The sequence below is a fragment of the Astatotilapia calliptera genome, chromosome 15, assembly GCF_964374335.1.
Source record: "Astatotilapia calliptera chromosome 15, fAstCal68.1, whole genome shotgun sequence".
NCBI lineage: Eukaryota > Metazoa > Chordata > Actinopteri > Cichliformes > Cichlidae > Astatotilapia > Astatotilapia calliptera.
The window spans coordinates 35752129-35773357 of NC_137436.1; the positions used below are offsets into that span (position 1 = coordinate 35752129).

At 41.3% G+C, this 21229-nt stretch overlaps 2 protein-coding genes across 2 annotated transcripts; both read left to right on the forward strand.

The window, feature by feature from the left end:
* Window positions 1–1465: 1465 nt before the first annotated feature.
* On the forward strand, window positions 1466–8929 carry ccdc124 (coiled-coil domain containing 124). The gene is made up of 5 exons (XM_026143042.2): window positions 1466–1589; window positions 2096–2273; window positions 6680–6878; window positions 6989–7094; window positions 8357–8929. Exons 2-5 carry the CDS (start codon window positions 2115–2117, stop codon window positions 8559–8561), a joined length of 669 nt encoding a protein of 222 aa, XP_025998827.1. The 5' UTR covers window positions 1466–1589; window positions 2096–2114; the 3' UTR covers window positions 8562–8929.
* An 8201-nt stretch (window positions 8930–17130) lies between these two features.
* On the forward strand, window positions 17131–21008 carry kcnn1b (potassium intermediate/small conductance calcium-activated channel, subfamily N, member 1b). The gene is made up of 7 exons (XM_026143041.2): window positions 17131–17222; window positions 17642–18060; window positions 18230–18371; window positions 18580–18690; window positions 19979–20106; window positions 20257–20326; window positions 20577–21008. Exons 1-7 carry the CDS (start codon window positions 17133–17135, stop codon window positions 20859–20861), a joined length of 1245 nt encoding a protein of 414 aa, XP_025998826.2. The 5' UTR covers window positions 17131–17132; the 3' UTR covers window positions 20862–21008.
* The last annotated feature ends 221 nt before the right edge of the window (window positions 21009–21229 follow it).

The following is a 21229-nucleotide window of genomic DNA, read 5'->3' on the forward strand; positions in this document are numbered from 1 at the left end:
GCCACAGTCAAATGATAAAACTGGGTTTACCTGTATTAGCCAACTGGCTGATCTACACCATGGCTGCAGTGATCATGGAGATGCTTGGCTACAAGATGAACAGCCACAAAGAGTAGTATCCTCCATAGAGAAGGAGACTAGAGGCCAAGATCAAGGTAGCACAGAGGGAAGTTAACCAACTATCAGAGCTGAAGAAAGGGGTGTCTAAGACGTGGCTGCACAAATAAACCAGCTGCTAGTAGATGACACACACCCGGAATGGCTAACTGAAGGCCAGACAGTTCTGATCCCCGAGCATCCCTAGAAGAGGCCGGTTTCATCCAACTACTGGAAAAAACCTGCCTCAGTATGACATGGAAGCTCCTGTCAGGCATCATAACAGCTGAGAAGAACAGGCTTGTGGATCAATACATGAGCAGGGCACAGAAAGGAACTGGCAGTAATACCAGAGGGGCAAAACAGACAGATACAGAACAGCCGCTTGAGACTGCAAGACCAGACTGACCCACCTGTGCACTGTCTGGATTAACTACAAGAAGGCCTATCACTCAGTGCCCCACACATGGATCATGGAATTCCTAGAAGCGTACAATATCAACAGGACTCTAAGAGCATTCCTCAGGAACTCATTGGGAATGCGGCAAAAGACACTAGAGGCCAACTTCAAGCCTCTAGCAAAAGCAGCCATCAAGTCATAACTATGGATACCAACTATGGAATGGAGCAATTGGAGATGGATTGCTATGCTGAGTGACAGCAACATCAGGAAGGAGCACAACACAAGAAGCTTGAAAACTACCAAGGGCTGAGCTTGAGAAGATGTGGAAAGTGAAGGCATCAGTGATCCCAGTGGTAATTGGAGCACTTGGTGCAGCGACCAACAAGCTATGTGACTGGCCCCAGCAGATCCCAGGTACAACATCAGAGATCTCTTTCCAGAGGAGTGCAGTCCTAGGAACAGCTAAGATACTGTGTAGGATCCTCAAGCTCCCAGAGGACCCAAGCTTGAAGGATTGAGACCACCAGCAGGGGCCAGAGGGGGATTGTTTTGTTTTGGTTTTTTGCTGTTTTTTTTGGATACATATAAATTCAGTATTTCCAGGTGTTATCGTAAATTTCGTGTTAGCTTCTCAAAATGTAAACATACTAGATTTTAAAAAAAAATAATAACAAGAATTTTTAAGTTACAAACTGTAGTTATTTATTTATTGTGGTGGAAACGAGCTTCCATATATTCCCGCCACCGGAAAAAACAAATGAATGTATAAAATAAAAGAATTTTTAACAATCTAGTAATTGGGTTATTTCTCAAAATTAGTATCTTGAAATTTCAATTTATATAATTAAAAAAAACTTGCTTCCATACTCATGACCATACTGAAATGTGTGTTTAATCATTTTGAAGTTTAACAAAGAATTAACAAAAACACATGTTTACTATTTTCTACAGTCCTAGCTGTTTACAGTATAATTGTGCTGCGTAACGTCATCAGTGAGCGCGCTGGTTTTCGGAGAGGAGGTGGCGGATGCCGCTTCGAAATAACAGTAAACTGTCGTCTACCTACGACCTGGTTCTTCTTTCATTACTGGTATGAAACCACGTTTATAATTAACTTAACGTATGTCATTGGGAATGTCATATCAGCTAAAATTTGGCTAAGTAACAGAGGAAACGGGAATGTAGTTGATAGCCAAACAAGTCTGGCGCATCCTCAAGCCAACTGCAGCTAGCTGATGCTAACTAGCTGTACTGACAGGCAAACTGCAACCATTTCAATGATTGTGGAGATTAAAGTATGCATTGCCGTTTTCAGGCCAAAGTATAGCTAATTAAGTTAACTATTTACACGAACTGTGTGTTATGTAACCTACGATCCAGCTGAAGATAAATGTTAAGGTCCTGAAAGAGCTCCTGCGCATTGCCTGTCATGTAAACGTTCTATAAATGAACAATATATCCGTTGATAAATGCCTCGAGAATGTGTTTTTTTTATTGTGTTGCATTCAAAATAAAAAGTCTGGCTCAATATTGTGCGTCAGTATTGAAACGTTTCTTAGTCTTATCTTGGCCCTCTTGTCTTGGCTTGTCCCTCAGTTGAAAAACAGCTGTTGGGATGCCAAAGAAATTCCAGGGTGAGAACTCCAAGGCGGCCACGGCCAGAGCCCGAAAAGCTGAGGCTAAGGCGGTGGCAGACGCCCGCAAGAAGCAGCAAGAAGAAGATGCTCTCTGGCAGGAAACTGACAAGCATGTACTCAAAAAAGAGCAAAGGAAGGTAAGCTCTTTCTTTAGCCAGGTGTGAAGTACAATTTCATCTTCAATGTACTTGAAGATATATATACTTGAATATATAAATGTATGTATGTATATGTATATATATATATATATATATATATATATATATATATATATATATATATATATATATATATATATATATATATGAGAGAGAGATAGAGAGAGAGAGATAAGATAGAACTTTATTAATCCCTCGGGTGGGTTCCTCTGGGAAATTCGATTTCCAAAAAAGCACAGCACCGACAGAAGTTACAGTTACAGAATGTTATATATATATATACACACATACACACACATATATAAATACAGAGACAAATATAAATAAAATATACAAAGGGGATAAATAGGAATAAAAAATAAAAATACAAGTGAATTGCACATTTCAAGTATTGAGGTCTATTGCACTGTTGACTATTTACAAAAAGTATTCCACAAGGTAGTGAACAGTGAGGTGAAGAGGCACTACAGCTTAGTTGTTCCCCCCTCCTTTGTCCTCCTGTTTCCCCTCCCTCTCCCCTCCAGAGAGGAGTTAAACAGTCTGATGGCGTGTGGGACAAAGGAGTTTTTAAGTCTGTTAGTTCTTGTCTTGGGGAGAAGCAACCTGTCACTGAACAGACTCTTCTGGTTGTTTATGGCCGTGTGCAGAGGATGCCCAGCATTGTCCATAATGTCCAGCAGTTTCTTTAATGTCCTTTTCTCTGCCACTGTCACCAGAGTGTCCAGCTTCATGCCGACCACAGGGCTAGCCCTCCTGATCAGTTTCTCCAGCCTGGATGAGTCCTTCTTTGCTGTGCTGCTCCCCCAGCACACCACAGCATAGAAAAGTACTCCAGCAACCACCGACTGGTAAAACATCCTCAGGAGCTTCCTGCAGATTTTAAAAGACCTCAGCCTCCTGAGGAAGTACAGTCGGCTTTGGGCTTTTTTATACAGGTGCTCTGTGTTGCATGACCAGTCCAGTTTATTGTCCACCCACAGCCCGAGGTACTTGTACTTGTTGACCACCTCCACCTCCTCCCCCTCTATCTGAACCGGCAGTGGACCTGCTCTAGACCTCCCGAAGTCCACAACCAGTTCCTTAGTCTTTGAGGTGTTGAGTTGCAGGTGGTTTGTGTGACTCCATGCGACAAAGTTCCTCACCAGACTTCTGTACTCCTCTTCCTGATCATCCCAGATACACCCCATGATGGCCGTGTCATCTGCAAACTTCTGAATGTGGCATAATTCAGAGTTGTAGCAGAAGTCAGAGGTGTACAGGGTGAAGAGAAGAGGGGACAGCACAGTTCCCTGTGGTGCTCCTGTGCTGCTGACCACAGTGTCAGACGTGATGTCCTTCAGCCTGACGTACTGTGGTCTGTCGGTGAGGTAGTCGGAGATCCAAGCCACCAGGCAGGGGTCCACCTCCATCCTGTTCAGTTTTTCCTGAAGCATACAGGGCCGGATGGTATTAAAGGCACTGGAAAAGTCAAGAAACAGGATCCTGACCGTGCCTTTTCCCCCATCCAGGTGTGAGTGGGCTCTGTGTAGGAGGTACAGGATGGCATCCTCCACTCCGACACCCGCCTTGTATGCAAACTGTAGTGGGTCCTGGGCATGTTGTACCTGTGGTCGGAGGAGGTTGAGGAAGAGCCGCTCTAGAGTCTTCATAAGATGTGACGTCAGTGCCACCGGTCGGAAGTCATTCAGCTCATTGGGCCGGTTCCTTTTGGGGACCGGGACGATGCAGGATGTCTTCCATAGGGCGGGCACTCTCCCCAGTCGCAGACTGAGGTTGAAGACTCGTTGTAGCGGCTCCCCAAGTTCAGCAGCACACGCCTTTAGCATCCTAGGACACACCTTGTCTGGGCCTGCTGCCTTTCTGGAGCGAAGCTTCCTCAGTTGTCTCCTGACCTGATCCACTGTGACACTGGGAGATATTTGGGAGGAGGGGAGGGGGGAGATGTCTTGCTGCTGAAAGAGGGATTGGAGGAGGGGGGTGTCATGGTGTCAGGAAGGGGGGGAAGCGAGGGAGGTAGGAGAGTGGGGAGAGGACTCTGTAGTGAAGGTGAGGGTGGGGGGGTTGTGGGCTGGTCAAACCTGTTGAAGAAGTTGTTGAGTTCGTTTGCCTTCTCCACAGTCCCCCCCACTGTGCTGTTCTTGGTGTTGTGGCCTGTGATGGTTTTCACACCATTCCAGACCTCCCTCATATTGTTCCTCTCCAACATCTGCTCCACCTTCCTGCTGTAGGTGTCCTTTGCTTCCCTCAGGCAGCGTTTCACCTCCCGCTGTGCTGCTTTCATCTCCTCCTTCACTTTGCTCCTGAAAGCCTTCTTCTTCATGTTGAGGACAGGTTTGACTTCCTGTGTTACCCACGGTTTGTTATTAGGATAACACCGTACCGTCTTAGCAGGGGCGACTGTGTCCACACAAAAGTTGAGGTAGTCTGTAAGACAGTGTGTCGCCCCCTCTATGTCCTCACCATGTGGGCTCAGGAGCACATCCCAGTCTGTGGTGTCATAGCAGTCTCTCAGAGCATATATATATATATATGTATATGTGTGTATATATGTATATGTGTGTATATATGTATATGTGTGTATATGTGTATATGTGTGTATATGTGTATATGTGTGTATATATGTATATGTGTGTATATATGTATATGTGTGTATATATGTATATATATGTGTATATGTGTATATATGTGTATATGTGTGTGTATATGTGTATATATATGTGTGTGTATATATATGTGTATATATGTATATGTGTATATATATGTGTGTGTATATATATGTGTATATATGTATATATGTATGTATATGTGTGTATATATATGTGTATATATGTATATATGTATGTATGTATATATGTATGTGTATATATATGTATGTGTATATATATGAATATGAGAGCAGCTGAAAGAAGTTAGCACTGACAAACTAACCAATCCCAACCAGTACGTATTTCTTTAACTATCCCATAGCACCTTGACTAGATGCTTTTGGCAGCCATCCATTATCTTCTGGCTGGATATTTGATTACTCTTCTTGGAAAAGTGGTAGAATAAGACTCTACCAAGACTTCATTTAAATCGGATGGGTTCCTGGCAACCACCCTACCTACTTCTAAGCATACTTTGCAAATTTTCAGTAAATTTGTAGTTCACATATTTACTGAAATTGTGTTTAATGATAGCCTGCGTTACCAATTCCAAAACCAGCATTGATGCGTGTTTAGAATCATTGTGCTTTTGGAAGACTCAACTGTGTCCAAGTTTGAACCATCTAGTTGATGATTTGACATGAAGTTAAAGAATTTGAAGTTAGTCCTCCTTTTTAGTCATTGTGCAGTGTACCAGTACCACTAGCAACAAAATAGCCCCAGAGCATTATGCTACCACCACCATTATTGATAGTTGTTACAATGTTCTTAGGTTTGAAAGCCTCACCTTTACTTGTCCAAACACACTTCTTGTCACTGTGACCAAATAATTCCATCTTTGTCTCAGCTGACTTTTCTCCAGAGGGCTTTGGCTTGTCCTTGTGGGCAGCTTCAGTCAAATTTGAGGGTGATGATTTTGTAACCTGGGCTTCTTTCTTTGTTGATACCTTCTCAGTCCATGGTGATATAAAACTTGCTTCACTGTGGTCAGTGACACTGTGGCGCTTCAGCAGTTTACAGGCTTAGTTTCTGAGTTGTTCCTGAACATCCTAAACCAATTTGCTGTCATCCCAGGATGACACTTTGGGTGTTCTTCCAGACTTTGATAAAGAAGTGACAAATCTGAATAACTTGTACACAACTTGTACAGCTGTTTAAACCGGTGATCCTGGAATCTGTAGTTGTTTGGAAATGTCTCCAAGTGAACTTTCCAACTTGTGTTAATATACAGCTCTCCTTCTTAGATCTTCACGGAGTTCTTTGGCTTTTCCATTTGTTCTGAGTATTGGTCAATCCAGTTAGTACTGTCAAACAAATCCTTTTTATGCTGGTAAAAAGAAATTAGCAGTTGTAGTCAAAGATTATCTAGTTAATAGGCCTTGATTGGGTATATATAAAACAGTTAGTGCATCTGCATGTGTTCAGGCAGTGGTACTTGACTTACTATGTGAAAAAAAGCTGTGTGTTATGTTTGCTTTAGTAGAGATTATCAGGCATTACTCTGCACTGCTTCACATCATGTCATACATAGACATGTACTGACTAGACTGGAGAGACATGTGTCCGGGGATTTATTTAGTCATTTCTTTTTCAAACTCATTGTGCTCTGTACAGACAGTACATGTATGGTTGTGATCTAATCTCATGCACCTTAATACATGTAGTGACCAAAATAACCAAATCTTTAAGCACAGAAGAGCAGTGAGTCTTTTCTCTCAGATACTTTTTCTGATGTTGCAGGATGACAAGGAGAAAAAGAGGCTGGAACTCCTTGAGAGGAAAAAGGAAAATCAGCGACTTCTCGATGAGGAGAATGCTAGACTGAAAGGCAGGTCCCAGCAGGGTGCTGGATCTGGTGGGAAAGTGACTCGTGCACAGATCGAGGAGACGCTTCGCAATGAGCAGCAGCAGCAAGAGCAGGACCAGCTCAATCCGAAAGGTTGAGCACATTTTGAAGACAAGCATGTGCTTGTAGAGTAATAAAATCGTCATAAGATTCATAGATGATCTAGATTTGTAATTGTGCCATGTTTAAATTTCTTCCCACAGAGAAAAGCCACCTGGAAACTCCATTGGAGGAGAATGTGAACAGAGTTATCCCTGAAGAAGGAACCGTGGAAGCCAGAACAATAGAAGATGCCATCGCTGTTCTCAGGTATTAATTATGTCCAGAGGTGGGAAAAGTACAGATATTCTGTAATTAAGTAGAAGTACAGATACTAGTATTAAAAAATACTCCAGTAAAAGTTGAAGTACCGGTTAAACTTCTTTACTCAAGTAAAACTAAAAAAGTACAGGCTTCGAAATGTACTCAAAGTAAAAAAGGTAAAAGTAGCTCCTTAAAGAACACTTCTACCATCTACTTTTATACAAAGCTAACTGAACCTTGTTCTGCATTAATGTGACAATAAAATAATATTAGTATGTAGGAAAACAAACTTAATTTTAGTCTAAATTTTAGTTCTAATAAAGGTATTCCGCTCAAATCAGTTAAGTAGAACATCAGGAGAGAAAAAGAGGAAAAATTTTAGAGGGTGACTTTGCTTCAAACAGGAAGAGCAGGTAGAGGTTAAAGTAGATCCAGCAGGTTGGGGAACCCTGGAATTGTTTATAGAAAAATAATTTCTACACACCTTACACACCTGATGTTTCATGAGTTGTCCTGACTGATTCTCATCCTCTACACTGACAGTATTCTGTTTACGCTGTCGCTATATTAGACGCAACTTACGGACACCTGCAGTCACTCTGCTGTTGTGGCAAAAAAGAAATAAAAACACAACCCACTTTAACCCCGGACTACTGAACACAGTTTTGCCTCTTTCGTCTCTTTTTATGTGACATCCTTTGGTGATTAATAAACGAACTAGTGCTGTCAGCGTTAATCTGGCTACAATGACGTTAACGCCATAACCGCATTAACGCAGCAAATCTCCGTTAGCGCGGATCGCCCCGTGCGTGGGGCTGCACGGCCCTAATGCGTTAACGAGCTCGTTAACGTATTAGGGCCGTGCAGCCTCACGCACGGGGCGATCTGCGCTAACTCGATAACAGAGATTTGCTGCATTAATGCGGTTATGGCGTTAACGTCATTTTAGCCAGATTAACGCTGACAGCACTAAAACGAACATGACTGCCTTTCATGTGTTTAGGTTCAAATCGGTTTGATATTTCGAGGCCTTCAGTGATGTGTAATAATAACTCTCCTCAAATGCTTTAAAGCAAAAGTAATGAGCCTGTTTTAAAAATGTAAGGAGTAGAAAAAACAGGTACCTGAAAATTCAACTTAAGCACAGTAACAACGTATATGTACTAACCCTACCTAACCCTAACCTCTGATTATGCGTGAGGCTTCCTGTTGTACTTGTGCAAATGTTAACAATACACAATCACTCAGTGTGTCTTCCTGTGTTTCAGCGTGGGGCCCGAGGACCTTGACCGTCACCCGGAGCGCAGGATGAAAGCGGCATTTGCCGCTTACGAGCAAGAAAACATGCCTCGTCTAAAACAGGAGAATCCCAACATGAGATTGTCACAACTGAAACAGCAATTGAAGAAAGAATGGGCAAAAGCACCAGAAAACCCCCTCAACCAGCGCTTTTCCACCTACAACACAAAGTGAAATCGTGTTCACTAATGAAAACTGTCTGCCTATACACACTGGGGACTTCCATTGAAAAATTAAATAATTTCTTTGGGGGGAAAAATGAGTTCTGCTGACGAGAGCTTCACCGTTATCAGTCTCTCCAGTGCCACAGGACCTGACTTATTTTTTCATTCACTAACGAGGAGAGACTCATCATGACCCATCAAATAAAAACTGATCCTCATGTTTGTGCACACAGCCTCTAATGAGGCATCTCAGCATCTAATAAATGTAACTGCTTTTCTCTCTCTCTCTCTCTCTTTTTTTCCCCCTAGCACTCCTGGCAAGGTGGGAAGCCAGATGTTTTGAGAATAACTTATTAAAGTTCACTGCTCAATCATCAATATCTGTCATTCTTTGTAAATGCAGTTCATACTGTTAGGAGGCACATACGTTGTTCCATATGCTGAAGTTGAATGCTTTTTGGCAAGTGCTGTTGTGCAATACATATAAACGTCAGAGAGCTGATATTTGACCTCACTGAGATGTCGAGTTCTAGTTTTGTACTCGCCAATGACGAGTACATTCTTTGGGAATTAGATTTTTTTTTCTTTCTTTGCATTGGAAAGTGACCAGATTCTTCAGAATCTAGTGTATCAAAGTTTCCACGTATGTGGGTATGACGAGGTCTCACTGCTGTAAATTTTATAATTGGTTGGAATGTCCGTGTTCCCTCCAGCATTTTGTGACCACATGAGCTTGTTTGGCCATGAATCCTTCAGGTGGACTTTAAGCAGGGCTTGGAGGGTGGAGTATCAAAAAATGTCTTATCTGTACTGTCCGCAGCTGTCACCAAGTGGGTATAATCTCAGCCTTAGTATTGAGGTGTCTACAGATTAAGAGACCCCTGAATACAAGATAAGATAATGCAGTGAAAAGTACTTTATCCCAAAGATGGGAAATTCCGGCGTTAGAGCAGCTGAACTATCAAAGGTGCATAGACAGGAAGTGAGATTTCTACCACAATATCCCCACTGTGGTTCAGATGTGTAAGAACACGGCCTGACTTTGCATTTGCTAAAAACCTACAGGATGGTGAAGTGGTTACAGAGATCAACTGTAATAACGCCCGCTTACTCCACATGCTATCTTTTTTTGGCTCTGTGATACACGACCAGAATGAGGAGTGGCTATTGCACCATCACATACAGCACCAATCTAATGGCAAAATGTTGAAACATTGTTATGTTGACACAAGGATGGTGTCTTCACTGGCTATTCAGCTTTACCGCATGTAATGTTTAACTGGTTGTTGCTTTTATTTTCAGGCGTCTATCGCATTGCTTCGATTGTAACTGCTGAGAGTCAGACTGCTGTTGGTTAAGTTTTTGTTTTTTTTTTAATCTAGGTTGGAGCAGTGTCAGACTGCTCCAACCTAGCAGTCTGACAGTCTGATAAGGGAGAGACATTAGAGGAGTGACATGCATTAAAGTTTCAACCAGCTGGGAATCAAATGGGAGTAAGTGTTCAATGTGTACCCATTTGGTATGTAGCCTAAACACTCACTTGGAGTAGCTCCTTATGCCCCTCCAGGTGAGCTAATAGAAGGAAAAGAACATTAGCCAGTTGTCTACCAGGCTGAAAGTTGCTCAAAAAAATTATTGGTACTTTTAATATTATCTAATAAGACTGAGATATAGAATTTAGTCATTTTTTTAAACCTCCTCAGACTTTGGTCAACAGCGGGTGCATCCCTTATCTATTCTGCCAGACCTGTTGGCTGGAAGCCAGCAATGACTTATTCTTTCTTTTACAGAAGAGAGAGTCTGTTGTGACCCCTGAAAGCAGAAGCCTCAAGTTATCATCAAACATGTAGAGCTGTGTTGGTGCGAATATTGTGGCCTAATGCTCATGTGTGTATGTAACTGATGCAGTTTTGCTTTTAGTCATCATTTACAAACCTTCTTTTCAAATAAGTCGTTTAAAATGCAGAACAGCAATGGCGTGTGCAGAGGGGCCTCTGGTAGTGCCAATACAGCTTCAATTTATTATTAATTAATTCCCAGAGGAGTTTCTACTGTCCAAGTTTTCTCCACTTTAGGCCTTTAATCTCGTGAAAAAGTATTTATCTCCTTCATAATCTCTTAGTTTTTTGCATATTTGTCACATTTGTCACATTTCTTCTTAACCGGAGAAAATACAAAATGTTTTTAATCCTGGCCTGATTTCTGTCAGACCTGTTAAATTAAGAACTAACTTAAATAGAACCTGTCTGACAAAGTGAAGCAGGCTAAAAAAGGTCAAAAATCAACACATCATGCCATGAGGCATGCAGGGGTGGGGAAACTCTCAAGGGCCGGTGTCCTGCAGGTTTCAGATGTGTCCTTGATCCAACACAGCAGATTTAAATGGCTAAGTTACCTCCTCAACATGTCTTGAAGTTCTCCAGAGGCCTGGTAATGAACTAATCATTTGATTCAGGTGTGGTGACCCAGGGTGATATCTAAAACCTGCAGGACACCAGCCCTTGAGGCCTGGAGTTCACCACCTCTGATCTAAGGAAACCCCTGAGAAACAAAGTCACTGTCATCTATCAGTCTGGAAAGAATTGCAAAGACTTAGTTAAGGTCGGAGTTCATGATTCAACAATAAGAAACAGACTGGGCAAACATGACATCCACGGGAGAGTTCAAGGAGAAAACCACTGCTGACCGAAAAGAACACAAAGTTTCATCTCACATTTGCCAGAAAACATCTGGATCATCCCCGAGACTTTTGGGAAAATGTTGTGTGGTCTGACGAGACAAAAGTTGAACTTTTTGGAAGGTTAGAGTCCCGCTACATCTGACATAAAGCTAACACAGCATTTTCTAAAAAGAACATAAAACCACCATGGTGGTGGTGACTTAAATCAGACGGAAGCGCTTTGGCAAGACCTTAAAAGACTATGGAGGATTTTCATGGTTGGAAATCGTCCAATGTGCCTGAATTTAAACAATTCTGCAAAGACGAGTGGGCCAAAATTCCTCCACAGTGATGTGAATGGTTCATTGCCAATCACTTGATTGGAGTTCTTGCTGCTGAAGATGGCACAACCAGTTATTAAGTTTAGGGGAAATTACCTTAGGTAGGTTTGGATGACCTTTTTACCCTTAAATGAAATCGTCATTTAAAGACTGCACTTTGAATGTATTCAGGTTATCTTTGTCTAATATTAAAATCTTAAGTTTGACAAATATGGAAAAAATAAGAACTCGGGAAGGGAGAAAATACTTTTCATGCAACTGTGTCCATGTATCAGTTGTTGCTTTCAGATGACTGTGGCGGCCATTTATTTGCCCTGTGACAGCAAGCAGCGCTCCTGCGGTCACAAAGGTTTTCTCCAGCACAGCAACATTCACGCTGAGCTGCTGAGGCAGCAGGCCAGAGTTCGTCTGATGCCAGGTGGATGGACAGTAAGTGCAGATAAAACAGAGCTGAAGCTACCTAAATATAAGTATTATATAAACTATAATGCGTATTTATATTGGGGGAATGGGATTTTCGCACATAGCTCTCCCACAGACTGTAATAAATAAATTTTTTGGGCAATGTTGTGTGTGCTTATAAATGACAAATTCTTCACATTGAGAATTATCAAAACTTTGCAGGTTTTTATTTCTAAATACAAACATAATAAGCTACATACAAATACAACATCAATGTCTATAAGCAACACCGGAGAGGAACAAGGTCAGAAAGCAACACCACTCCTGCCAAGTAAATTTGGACGTTACACTTCTCCACATGTATATAAATATACTTTTATTATAAAATTGCTCGCGCAGTTTCATTTCTTAGATCTTTTCGTGCCCCATTGATGAGACGTCGCCCTCGCTAGCTCGATTGATTCAGAACCAGATTTAAAAATGGGCACTTTTGTTCTGCAGGCTCTTCTGGTGGACGAGATAAGAGAACGTGCGAAGGCCTTTGAACCAAAGAGCTTCAATGACAACTTCAACTGACCTTTTATATTCCGCTCTGCATTGAAAGCTACAATTTCCTTTTTGTTTTCCCCTGTCAACCCAGCAGCCCACTCCCATTTAATGTCTTTGAGCTATATGTGTGATGTTCCGCCTTAACACGCCAGTCTGATGTTCCAGATTTTTTTCTCTAACCTGTTGCTGCACCCTCCCACTCTGTGTCTTTGCTTGGCAACCCTTTACCAGGCCAGCTGCTGCTGCCCTTTCCTTTCTTCGTGTTGAATTCTAATCATTACTTTCAAAGGAAAGCGTCTCTAAAGCTCCTTTATCGAGTGTTTGTACCGGGAGGAGGGAAGCCGTGTCCAACACCCACTCTGACTGCTCCTTTTCTTCTTAACACTTGTGTTCTGCAAATCAGGAGCACTTTCCGTCTGTAACCTGCTTCTTCAAGTCTGGAAAAAAAGTAACGTATGGAAGAAGATGGTAAGGAGCACTTGTGCACTAAGTGCTCTCCTGGAAATGACTGGCTGAAGTCATAAAGGAGGTAAAGGTAAGCTGCTGCAGATGCCTTTTGTTTATAAGTGACTATTTATTATATATTCAGAGGTTTATTTAAGGGTCTACCATTTGATTGAGTCTGTTGATGGATAGTTGGCTGGATGGATATGCACATTTTTGTATTGTGAATTTAGATTTTATTCAATTAATCAACAAAATCATATCCTTAAAAATTTGAAATGGTCTAACTTGTTCTACAACTAAAATTCAACCCTGTAAAAGGAGGAAAAAAAGAGAAAACCAAACCCTTAAAGATACTAATGTAACTCCGAATCTATATCTGTAGTTATATAGCTATAGTGTAATGTAGTGTGTGAGTCTGCTCAGTATTATTATCTGAGGCTTTCTGATTTTGATGCGCAGTAAATAAACATGAGCGGGGGTTCACATCTGCTTGTGACAGATCCTTAGAAAAAACACAAACCTGTGACTGAACATGTTTTTTTTTAATCTAGTGTCAGATTGCCTTGAATAACTATTTTAAAAAGCAATAAGTTTTAAAAAAAAAATCTATTAGACTGAATTTGAAGATTTATTTTTGATGAACTTTTTTTCCTTTCATGCTGAACAAATGGCCTCATTAAAGCTAAAGATTCCTAAATGACAGAAGAGTTGTGAAACATCTTATTTCTGGAGTCAGTCGGTATCGATTTCTTTGTGGAAAGTTCATCTACTTAAGTAGCCTATGGTACTTCAGGATTGATTATTTACACTTTATTACTATGCTGTAATTTTTCACAACCACTCAGTTGTATACAATGTGAAACTTGCCACATTAATTTGACAGCTTTAGTTATTTCTCCGTGGTTGTAGTGCAGAACCACCTTCAGCTGAAATAATTTGAAGTAATCATTTATGAGTCTCTCACATCGCTGTGGAGGAATTGTAAACCCATAATTCTTTACATTGTTGAGTCACTTCATTGAGGTTTGCCTTCATTTGTTTTCACTGTGTTCTCTTAAGATCCCTTGACAGCATTTCAGTTGGGTTGAGGTCTGGATATTGACCGGTGCATTGCAAAATCTTGATTCTTTTATTTTTTGTAGATTTGCTGCTGTGCTTGTGATCACCGTCCTCTGAACGATGCTGTTTCTGTGAGACAGAATTTGTCCCGTTTGTCACCCCTCCACCAGCATGTTTGACAGTTGGTGTGAGGTGTTTGTGTTGGTATGCTGTATTTGTTTGTCTCCAATTGTGGTGCCGTACATTATGGCTAAACATGTCTACTTTGGTCTCGTCTGTCCAAAAGACTGAAACTTTCAAAAAAGCTACGCTTGTTCAGTTTTTTCTAATTGTGCACTCTAACGCAGGGAAACTGTCAAACTCATTTTACACTGAGGCCCACATACAGCCCACTTTGATCTTAAGTGGGCCGGATGAGAGAAACTTTCACTTTCTGTTGGTGTAAAGACGTTTAACTACACATCTTATCCCTGACATGTTTAATATAAGATAAAGACGTGCATTTTCAACAGTACATCTCAGTTTTCCTACATGATTAAATTGTAAAATTACAAAAATATTTTTAGTACATCCCTACCCAGACTGTCCTATATTTATAAAACGTACATTTTTGATTTTCCAAAGCTATCCAGTGGACCAGATTGAAGTCATTGCAAGGCTGATTCTAGCCCCCAAGCACGATGTTTGACACCTCTGCTGTAACATTTAACATGCTAAATGAGGCCTGCGCATTGCGCAGTCTGACCTTTGGCACAAGACTGTAGATTATAATGTTCTGTCAACACACACCTGAATACTCCAGACCAACAACCTGCCAAAACATCTGCTTTTATGGAGGTGCTCACACTTACTGATGAGTTAATTAACTGGATTTGATTAAAAGCATCTTTCTGTGACTTACTTTCCAATTGCTATGCAAGCAGTAAGGGGGTAATTAGTTAACATGACTGTATAAGTAAGTCTGACCACTTGCAACATTCAAATCATGTTCACATTGAAATATCCCTCTTCATCTGTCCATCCACCCATACATCCATCATATCTGTCTTCCTGCATAATCAATAATGTTTGAATGTATGAACTCCTTCTGCAGTTGAGTCTTTTCACCACTTCTTGAACTTTGTGGGGGAAAATAAATAAATAAACCAAAGTGATCAGTGTAAATGTTTTCAGTTATATTTCAGGATCTTTGTTTCATTTCTTGGTGACATTTCAAAAATGATCAGTGTATGGTGTCATTTCAGCCCTGCATTGATGCCATGAGGCTGATTCTGGTTAAACCCACCAATGCAACGCGGCGCCTTGACTCAACAGGTGAAGTCTTCCACGAAGGTGGCCATGAGCATTGTACCTCAGGATGCCCATCCCCTCCCATAAAGACCCCTGAGGGGAAGCATGATCCATACAGAGGAACCTCGGTTGAGACACCTTTGACCCCACAGGAGAAAAGCCAGTGCTGTGTCTCATCTTCACCCCATGAAACATGCAATGGACTCGGCCCTCCAAGAGGTTCAGCCCAGATGTCACCACTCAAAACTCGAAACCTAACCTTATCGCAGCTAAGCGATGAGGACTGGCTGCTCCTTTGTGGCCATGTTGGCAACGCAGGAGATGAGTCGCCCTCAGCAGAAAGAGCAGGCACCAGTGTGGGACATCCAAACCACAATGACAGATGTAGATGTCCCGGTCCTGATGCCTCTAGTTTTCAGCCACAGTCAAAACAGGACAGGGTCCAAGACTGCCTTCCCAGGGTAACAGCTAAGAGAAGCCTTTTATGTTCACCACATGTTCAGCCTTTCTCTCCCAGCAGCCACATTTCAACTACTTGCCAGGTTTTACCACAGCAAACAAACCAAAGTGAGCTTTTGAATCCTGCAACAAACCGTCTCAAAGATCATTTCATGCCTCAGTGCACTAACCAAGAAGGTGGAAAAGAACAGCCCTGCAATCATTATAAACTGAAAGACAGCAGCCAAGCAACAAATTTGTTCAACATTCCTCTAGACTCAGTCGAGTGTAAACAAAAACTCCAAAAGCAGCCTCATCCTGCTGCTGGTGCAGATGTCAACTGGAGAGACCTTTTCGGTAAAGAGCCGCTGTTAGTTCAGCAACAGCGAAAGCAAGAGTTCCACTGCCTGATCGCAGGCGATCAAACATCTGGAGATCCGTCCACCATCTTCAAGTGCCACCACCTCCCTCACGACTCCCTGACAAGCCAAATAAAAAGATCGTCTACACCAGTCGGCAACAAAAGTGTCACATCTTTCTCCATCAGTCAGTATAGTTCCCTAGAGATTCAAGATTTAATGGATGAGAAAACAAGACAGCGACAAAGTCAGGTGCATGTTTTGATTCGGCTGCTTTAAACGTTTAGTTTTCATACTTAAATTGGAACCATCAAAAGTAGGTTTAGCTAACCTGTGTGTTTCCATACCATGCCAATTCTAACTGAACCATACACTGTAACATGCTTTCAGATATATTACATGCTTGTTGTTGACAGTCTTATTTTATTTTGCAGACAGTCTCTCAGGGGTCTAAAGTCTCCCTTCCTAAACACACTCCTCCGCCTCCCGAAGCCTTACAAAGCAGTGGCATACTTAACGGGGATGCAGTCCGACCCCTGAGCAGCCATGGCACTTTGAGATCTAGTTTTTCAGATCTTCCTTCAGGCCAGCAGCCAATCCAGCTTCTTCATAGTGCCATCCTGGAGGACGCCTTTTCCAAAGTCATCCGAGAAGACTCCAGTAAGACCAACGGTGAGGAAGGTAGCACACCACCGAAGAAGACCAAGGATATCAGCTACAGGCTGGGTCAGAGGAGAGCTCTGTTTGGGAAGCGCAAACAACTGAGCGACTACGCCTTGGTCTGTGGGATGTTTGGCATTATTGTCATGGTCATCGAGACGGAGCTGTCAAGGGGATTTTACACCAAGGTACACTCAGAGCAGAAACACCAGTGTCTCCAAATAAATGTGTTTCAACAAACAAATGAAAGCGGCGTCAACATAGTGCCATTAAAAGTTTTAACTTTGAGGGCCCCCTAAACAGTTTTACTCACAGATGGTCTTCTTTTTATTAGTTTAATAGTTTTGTGTCATTGTCTCTACCATTTACAGGAATCCATGTATTCATATGTTCTAAAAGGCCTGATCAGCATTTCTACTGCTATTCTGCTGGGACTCATTGTGATGTACCATGCAAGGGAAATCCAGGTATGAAGAAACAAACCATGACTTTGCCAACATGAGCTGCGTTATCATTTGGATCAGATAATTCACGTGAAGTAAGGAAACTAGTCTTAAAACCCCCTGAATTGGAGCATTGGTTTAGCTCAAGGGGTTGAGCAGACAACCCACATACCTGAAATCTCCCCAGAGGCCATTTACTACGTGTCTTTATCCAAGCTCTTCTCTCCACTATCCTATAACGATAAAAGTTAAAATACCCCCAAAAATATATTTAAAATTGTCTCTTTGAAAAACACCAGAAGATAAAACATTCATTTTCATCTCGTCAGAATTATCCAAATTAAGAAAACAAAACAAAAAACTGTAATCCCAACAAAACGAGTTCATCACTCATTATTCTTTCATATTCACGGTCTAGAAATGTTGCTACTTTTCTTCAACAGCTCTTCATGGTGGACAACGGGGCTGACGATTGGAGGATAGCAATGACTTTTGAGCGACTTGTCTTCATCGTGTTGGAGCTCCTCATCTGTGCCATTCATCCAATCCCAGGGAAATACGTGTTCACCTGGACGACTCGACTGGCCTTCAGCTATGCAGCATCGGTGGCATACGCCGACGTAGACATCATCCTCTCTGTGCCGATGTTCCTTCGCCTCTACCTGATTGGCCGGGTCATGCTGCTGCACAGCAAGCTGTTCACAGACGCTTCCTCTCGCAGCATCGGTGCACTCAATAAGATCAACTTTGACACTCGTTTTGTCATGAAGACCCTAATGACCATCTGTCCTGGCACAGTGCTGCTAGTCTTCAGTGTGTCCTGTTGGATCATTGCTGCGTGGACAGTGCGTGTTTGTGAAAGGTATCTTAAAGGTTTTTTGTTTTTTTTTTAAATGTGTTACTTAAAAATCATCAAGAAGATTTTCAGCGTTAAACAAATGCTGGATAAAAATGAAAGAAACTTAAATCAAGGGTAGTCTCTCCAGCTTTAACATAAACTGCTTTTACAGACAGGTGTCATGTTTAAATAGGTATCACGATGCACAGGAAGTAACCAGCACTTTCCTTGGAGCAATGTGGCTCATCTCCATTACCTTCCTGTCCATCGGCTATGGGGACATGGTCCCTCACACCTACTGTGGAAAAGGGGTTTGCCTGTTAACTGGAATTATGGTGAGTTTTATACCAACACAGTGCACATGTAGAGAAGAGGCAGATATGCAAATCACTCACAGTGATTTTTTTCTGAATAACCCCAATTAAATATCTGTTTAAAAATCCTTTAAAATCCTGGTCTACGTGAATGATTGGTGTGGTTTTTATACTAGCTAACTACTAACTAATAACACAGTCATGCTAACACTTCTCTTCTTCTCATCAGGGAGCAGGTTGTACAGCCTTAGTTGTGGCCGTTGTCGCAAGAAAATCAGAACTCACCAGAGCTGAGAAACATGTCCACAACTTTATGATGGATACCCAAATCTACAAAAAGGTGTGTTCTTACACATGCAGTGATTGGACTTTATTTTTAATATTAAGACTACATGATCAGTCTTAAAAGTAACAGCACTTTCTCTTTTTTAACCATATACACTACTGCGCAAAAGTCTTGAGCCACCCTCAATTTCCTCCAATTAGATTTTTTTTAAAGTTGCTCCAACGAGGTGATTCCCAACAATCCCAACAAGGCGATTACTGAAAATTTGTCATGTCTTAGCATGGTATGAAGTGTGAACTTAAGTTTTTGGGATAACAAAAGAACAAGTGGTAGGCCTAAAAAACAAAACTAACAGATGAAATGTATCTCAAAGCAATGTCTTTAAGAAATAGGGCAAAAATCTAGGAAAGAGCTCAGGTGATATTCATCTAGCCTATCATCTAATCATCTACTTTTAAGTGAAGCCTCAGAAATGATCTCAGTAGAAAGGGGGTTAATTGCAGCTACCCGTAGAAGTCTTTCTTGAGGAAGAGAAATGAGGAGAAAAGACTGAAGTGTAACAAATTTAACAAGAACTGGACTAAAAATCAGTGGAAACAGATTTTATGGAGTGATTAACCCAAATTTGAAATTTTTGATTTAAAGTGTCATCGATATATTCAGCAGAGGTCAGTAGAGAGGTACAACAGTGAGTGTCCACAGCCATCTGTTAAGCATGGTTGAGGCTCTGTCATGGCTTGTGGCTGCAATTCAGCCAGCAGTCTTGTTAAAACTGATTGAATTATGAAAGGCAGAAAAGTACCATCCGATTTTGATACTATCTGGAAAGCATGTGATTCATTTTTCAGCATGACAATGATCCCAAACACAATACAAATGCACTAAAAAAAAGTGAACAATAGAAGTGGAACAATATCATACTTTGGCCTCCTCAGAGCCTGGACCTCAACATTATTGAAACAGTGTGGGATCATCATGATAACAAAAAGCAGCCAACATCTAAAGGAGAGGTTTAAAAGTCTGTCAAGAGGCCTGGAGAAATATTTCTAAAAGATTCTCAAAGAAGATGTGAGAAAGTTTGCCTAAAGCCAGTTTAATCTCTGTTGTAGAATTAGCATTGTCATACTAAATGTTGACTTTTCAGGTCATTAGAAATGTACAAACTCTGTTTATTCTTTAAACACTGCATTTCCGTGCAGGTTTTCACAGAAAAACATAAAGAAATGAGGGATTGCTCAAGACTTTCCTATAGTACTCAGGCTCATTTTAGTTTCTGTTTGACTTAAGCTTCATTTATGTCTCTACATTTCTGTTTTGCCTTTCCATTGACATACTTCAACAGATCAAGAACACAGCAGCAAATGTGTTGAGAGAGACATGGCTCATTTACAAAAACACAAAGCTGGTCAAGAAGATTGACCATGCCAGAGTACGCCACCATCAGCGTAAATTCTTGCAAGCCATCCACCAGTAGGTATCGTTATGCCACCATCAGGGGTTTCAGTAAATGCTGTTACAGTTTAATTTGTGGCTCTGGATTATGTGAATTAGGATTTACTGCATGTTGCATTTATATTATTGTAGCACAAATGTGACTATAGTTTTGGGTTACAACTTTAGACTGCGACGAGTGAAAATGGAGCAAAGGAAATTAACTGACCAGGCCAATACAGTTGCTGATCTTGCAAAGGTTTGTGCAAACGTTTTTATTTGCCTCAGTTTTACTAATATATAATAGGAAATTTTACCCTCTGACTGATGCTGAGAGTAATTTGACACAAGGAATTGTAATTTTTATCCAGTATGAACCACATTTTGCCTCTTTTTCATTATCTTTTCTGCATTTTATGACTTTTATAATAATCTAAACAGTGAGAAACCCTGACTTGCTTATCTCCTGATACTTGAAAGTGACCTCAGCATGTTGGTGATGATTTCAGACTCAGAACATGATGTACGATCTGGTATCAGAGCTGCAGCATCGAAGTGGTGAGCTGGACAGTAGGATTGTGGCTCTGGAAAAGAAACTGGACTCCATCCTTCAATGTGTGCAGTCGCTGCCCGTTGTGCTTTCTCAAGCAATAGCAAAGTTACAAAAGGATTTCCTGGATGACTTGGCTTGCCGTGTACACTTCCTATCATCCTCCCTGAGCTCTGAGTGCTGCTCAGTGCCGGCCAAGCAGCTTTGTCCAGGATCCACTGCACCGGAGACACCATACAACTGAATGGCCGTTCCTCAGTGCTTTTCCTTTTAGTGTGCAACCGTTTACAATACTGGGATGGACTTTTTCAACAAGAACTCTGCTACGTGTTTATGGAGTCATACACATTCACTCCTGGGAGTTGCAGCTGCACCACCAGTGTAAGGGGAAGACCCTTTGTAAGGGGACTTTAGAGGAAAAGGAAAAACATCATTCCTTCATTTCCTCTCCCAAGAGTGGGGACTGTGCAGAAGACAGAGAGATGTTCATGAACGATTAAGAAGTGAAAAAAAGTTTTTTTTTTTTAAAAATGCTCATTTTGTTTATTAAAATTAAATTCTAAGACACTCAAATAATCTAAAAGAAAAAAAGCCCTGCATTTCATGGGACAC

What these genes read in the sequence shown, in the direction of transcription:
- ccdc124 (XM_026143042.2), top strand. Translation starts at nt 2,115, where the DNA reads ATGCCAAAGAAATTCCAGGGTGAGAACTCCAAGGCGGCCACGGCCAGA. An exon ending in GGACCAGCTCAATCCGAAAG is followed by an intron (nt 6,879 to 6,988) that starts GTTGAGCACATT and finishes TTCTTCCCACAG; the next exon opens with AGAAAAGCCACCTGGAAACT. An exon ending in GATGCCATCGCTGTTCTCAG is followed by an intron (nt 7,095 to 8,356) that starts GTATTAATTATG and finishes CCTGTGTTTCAG; the next exon opens with CGTGGGGCCCGAGGACCTTG.
- kcnn1b (XM_026143041.2), top strand. Translation starts at nt 17,133, where the DNA reads ATGTATTCATATGTTCTAAAAGGCCTGATCAGCATTTCTACTGCTATT. An exon ending in ACAGTGCGTGTTTGTGAAAG is followed by an intron (nt 18,061 to 18,229) that starts GTATCTTAAAGG and finishes ATGTTTAAATAG; the next exon opens with GTATCACGATGCACAGGAAG. An exon ending in TTCTTGCAAGCCATCCACCA is followed by an intron (nt 20,107 to 20,256) that starts GTAGGTATCGTT and finishes TTACAACTTTAG; the next exon opens with ACTGCGACGAGTGAAAATGG.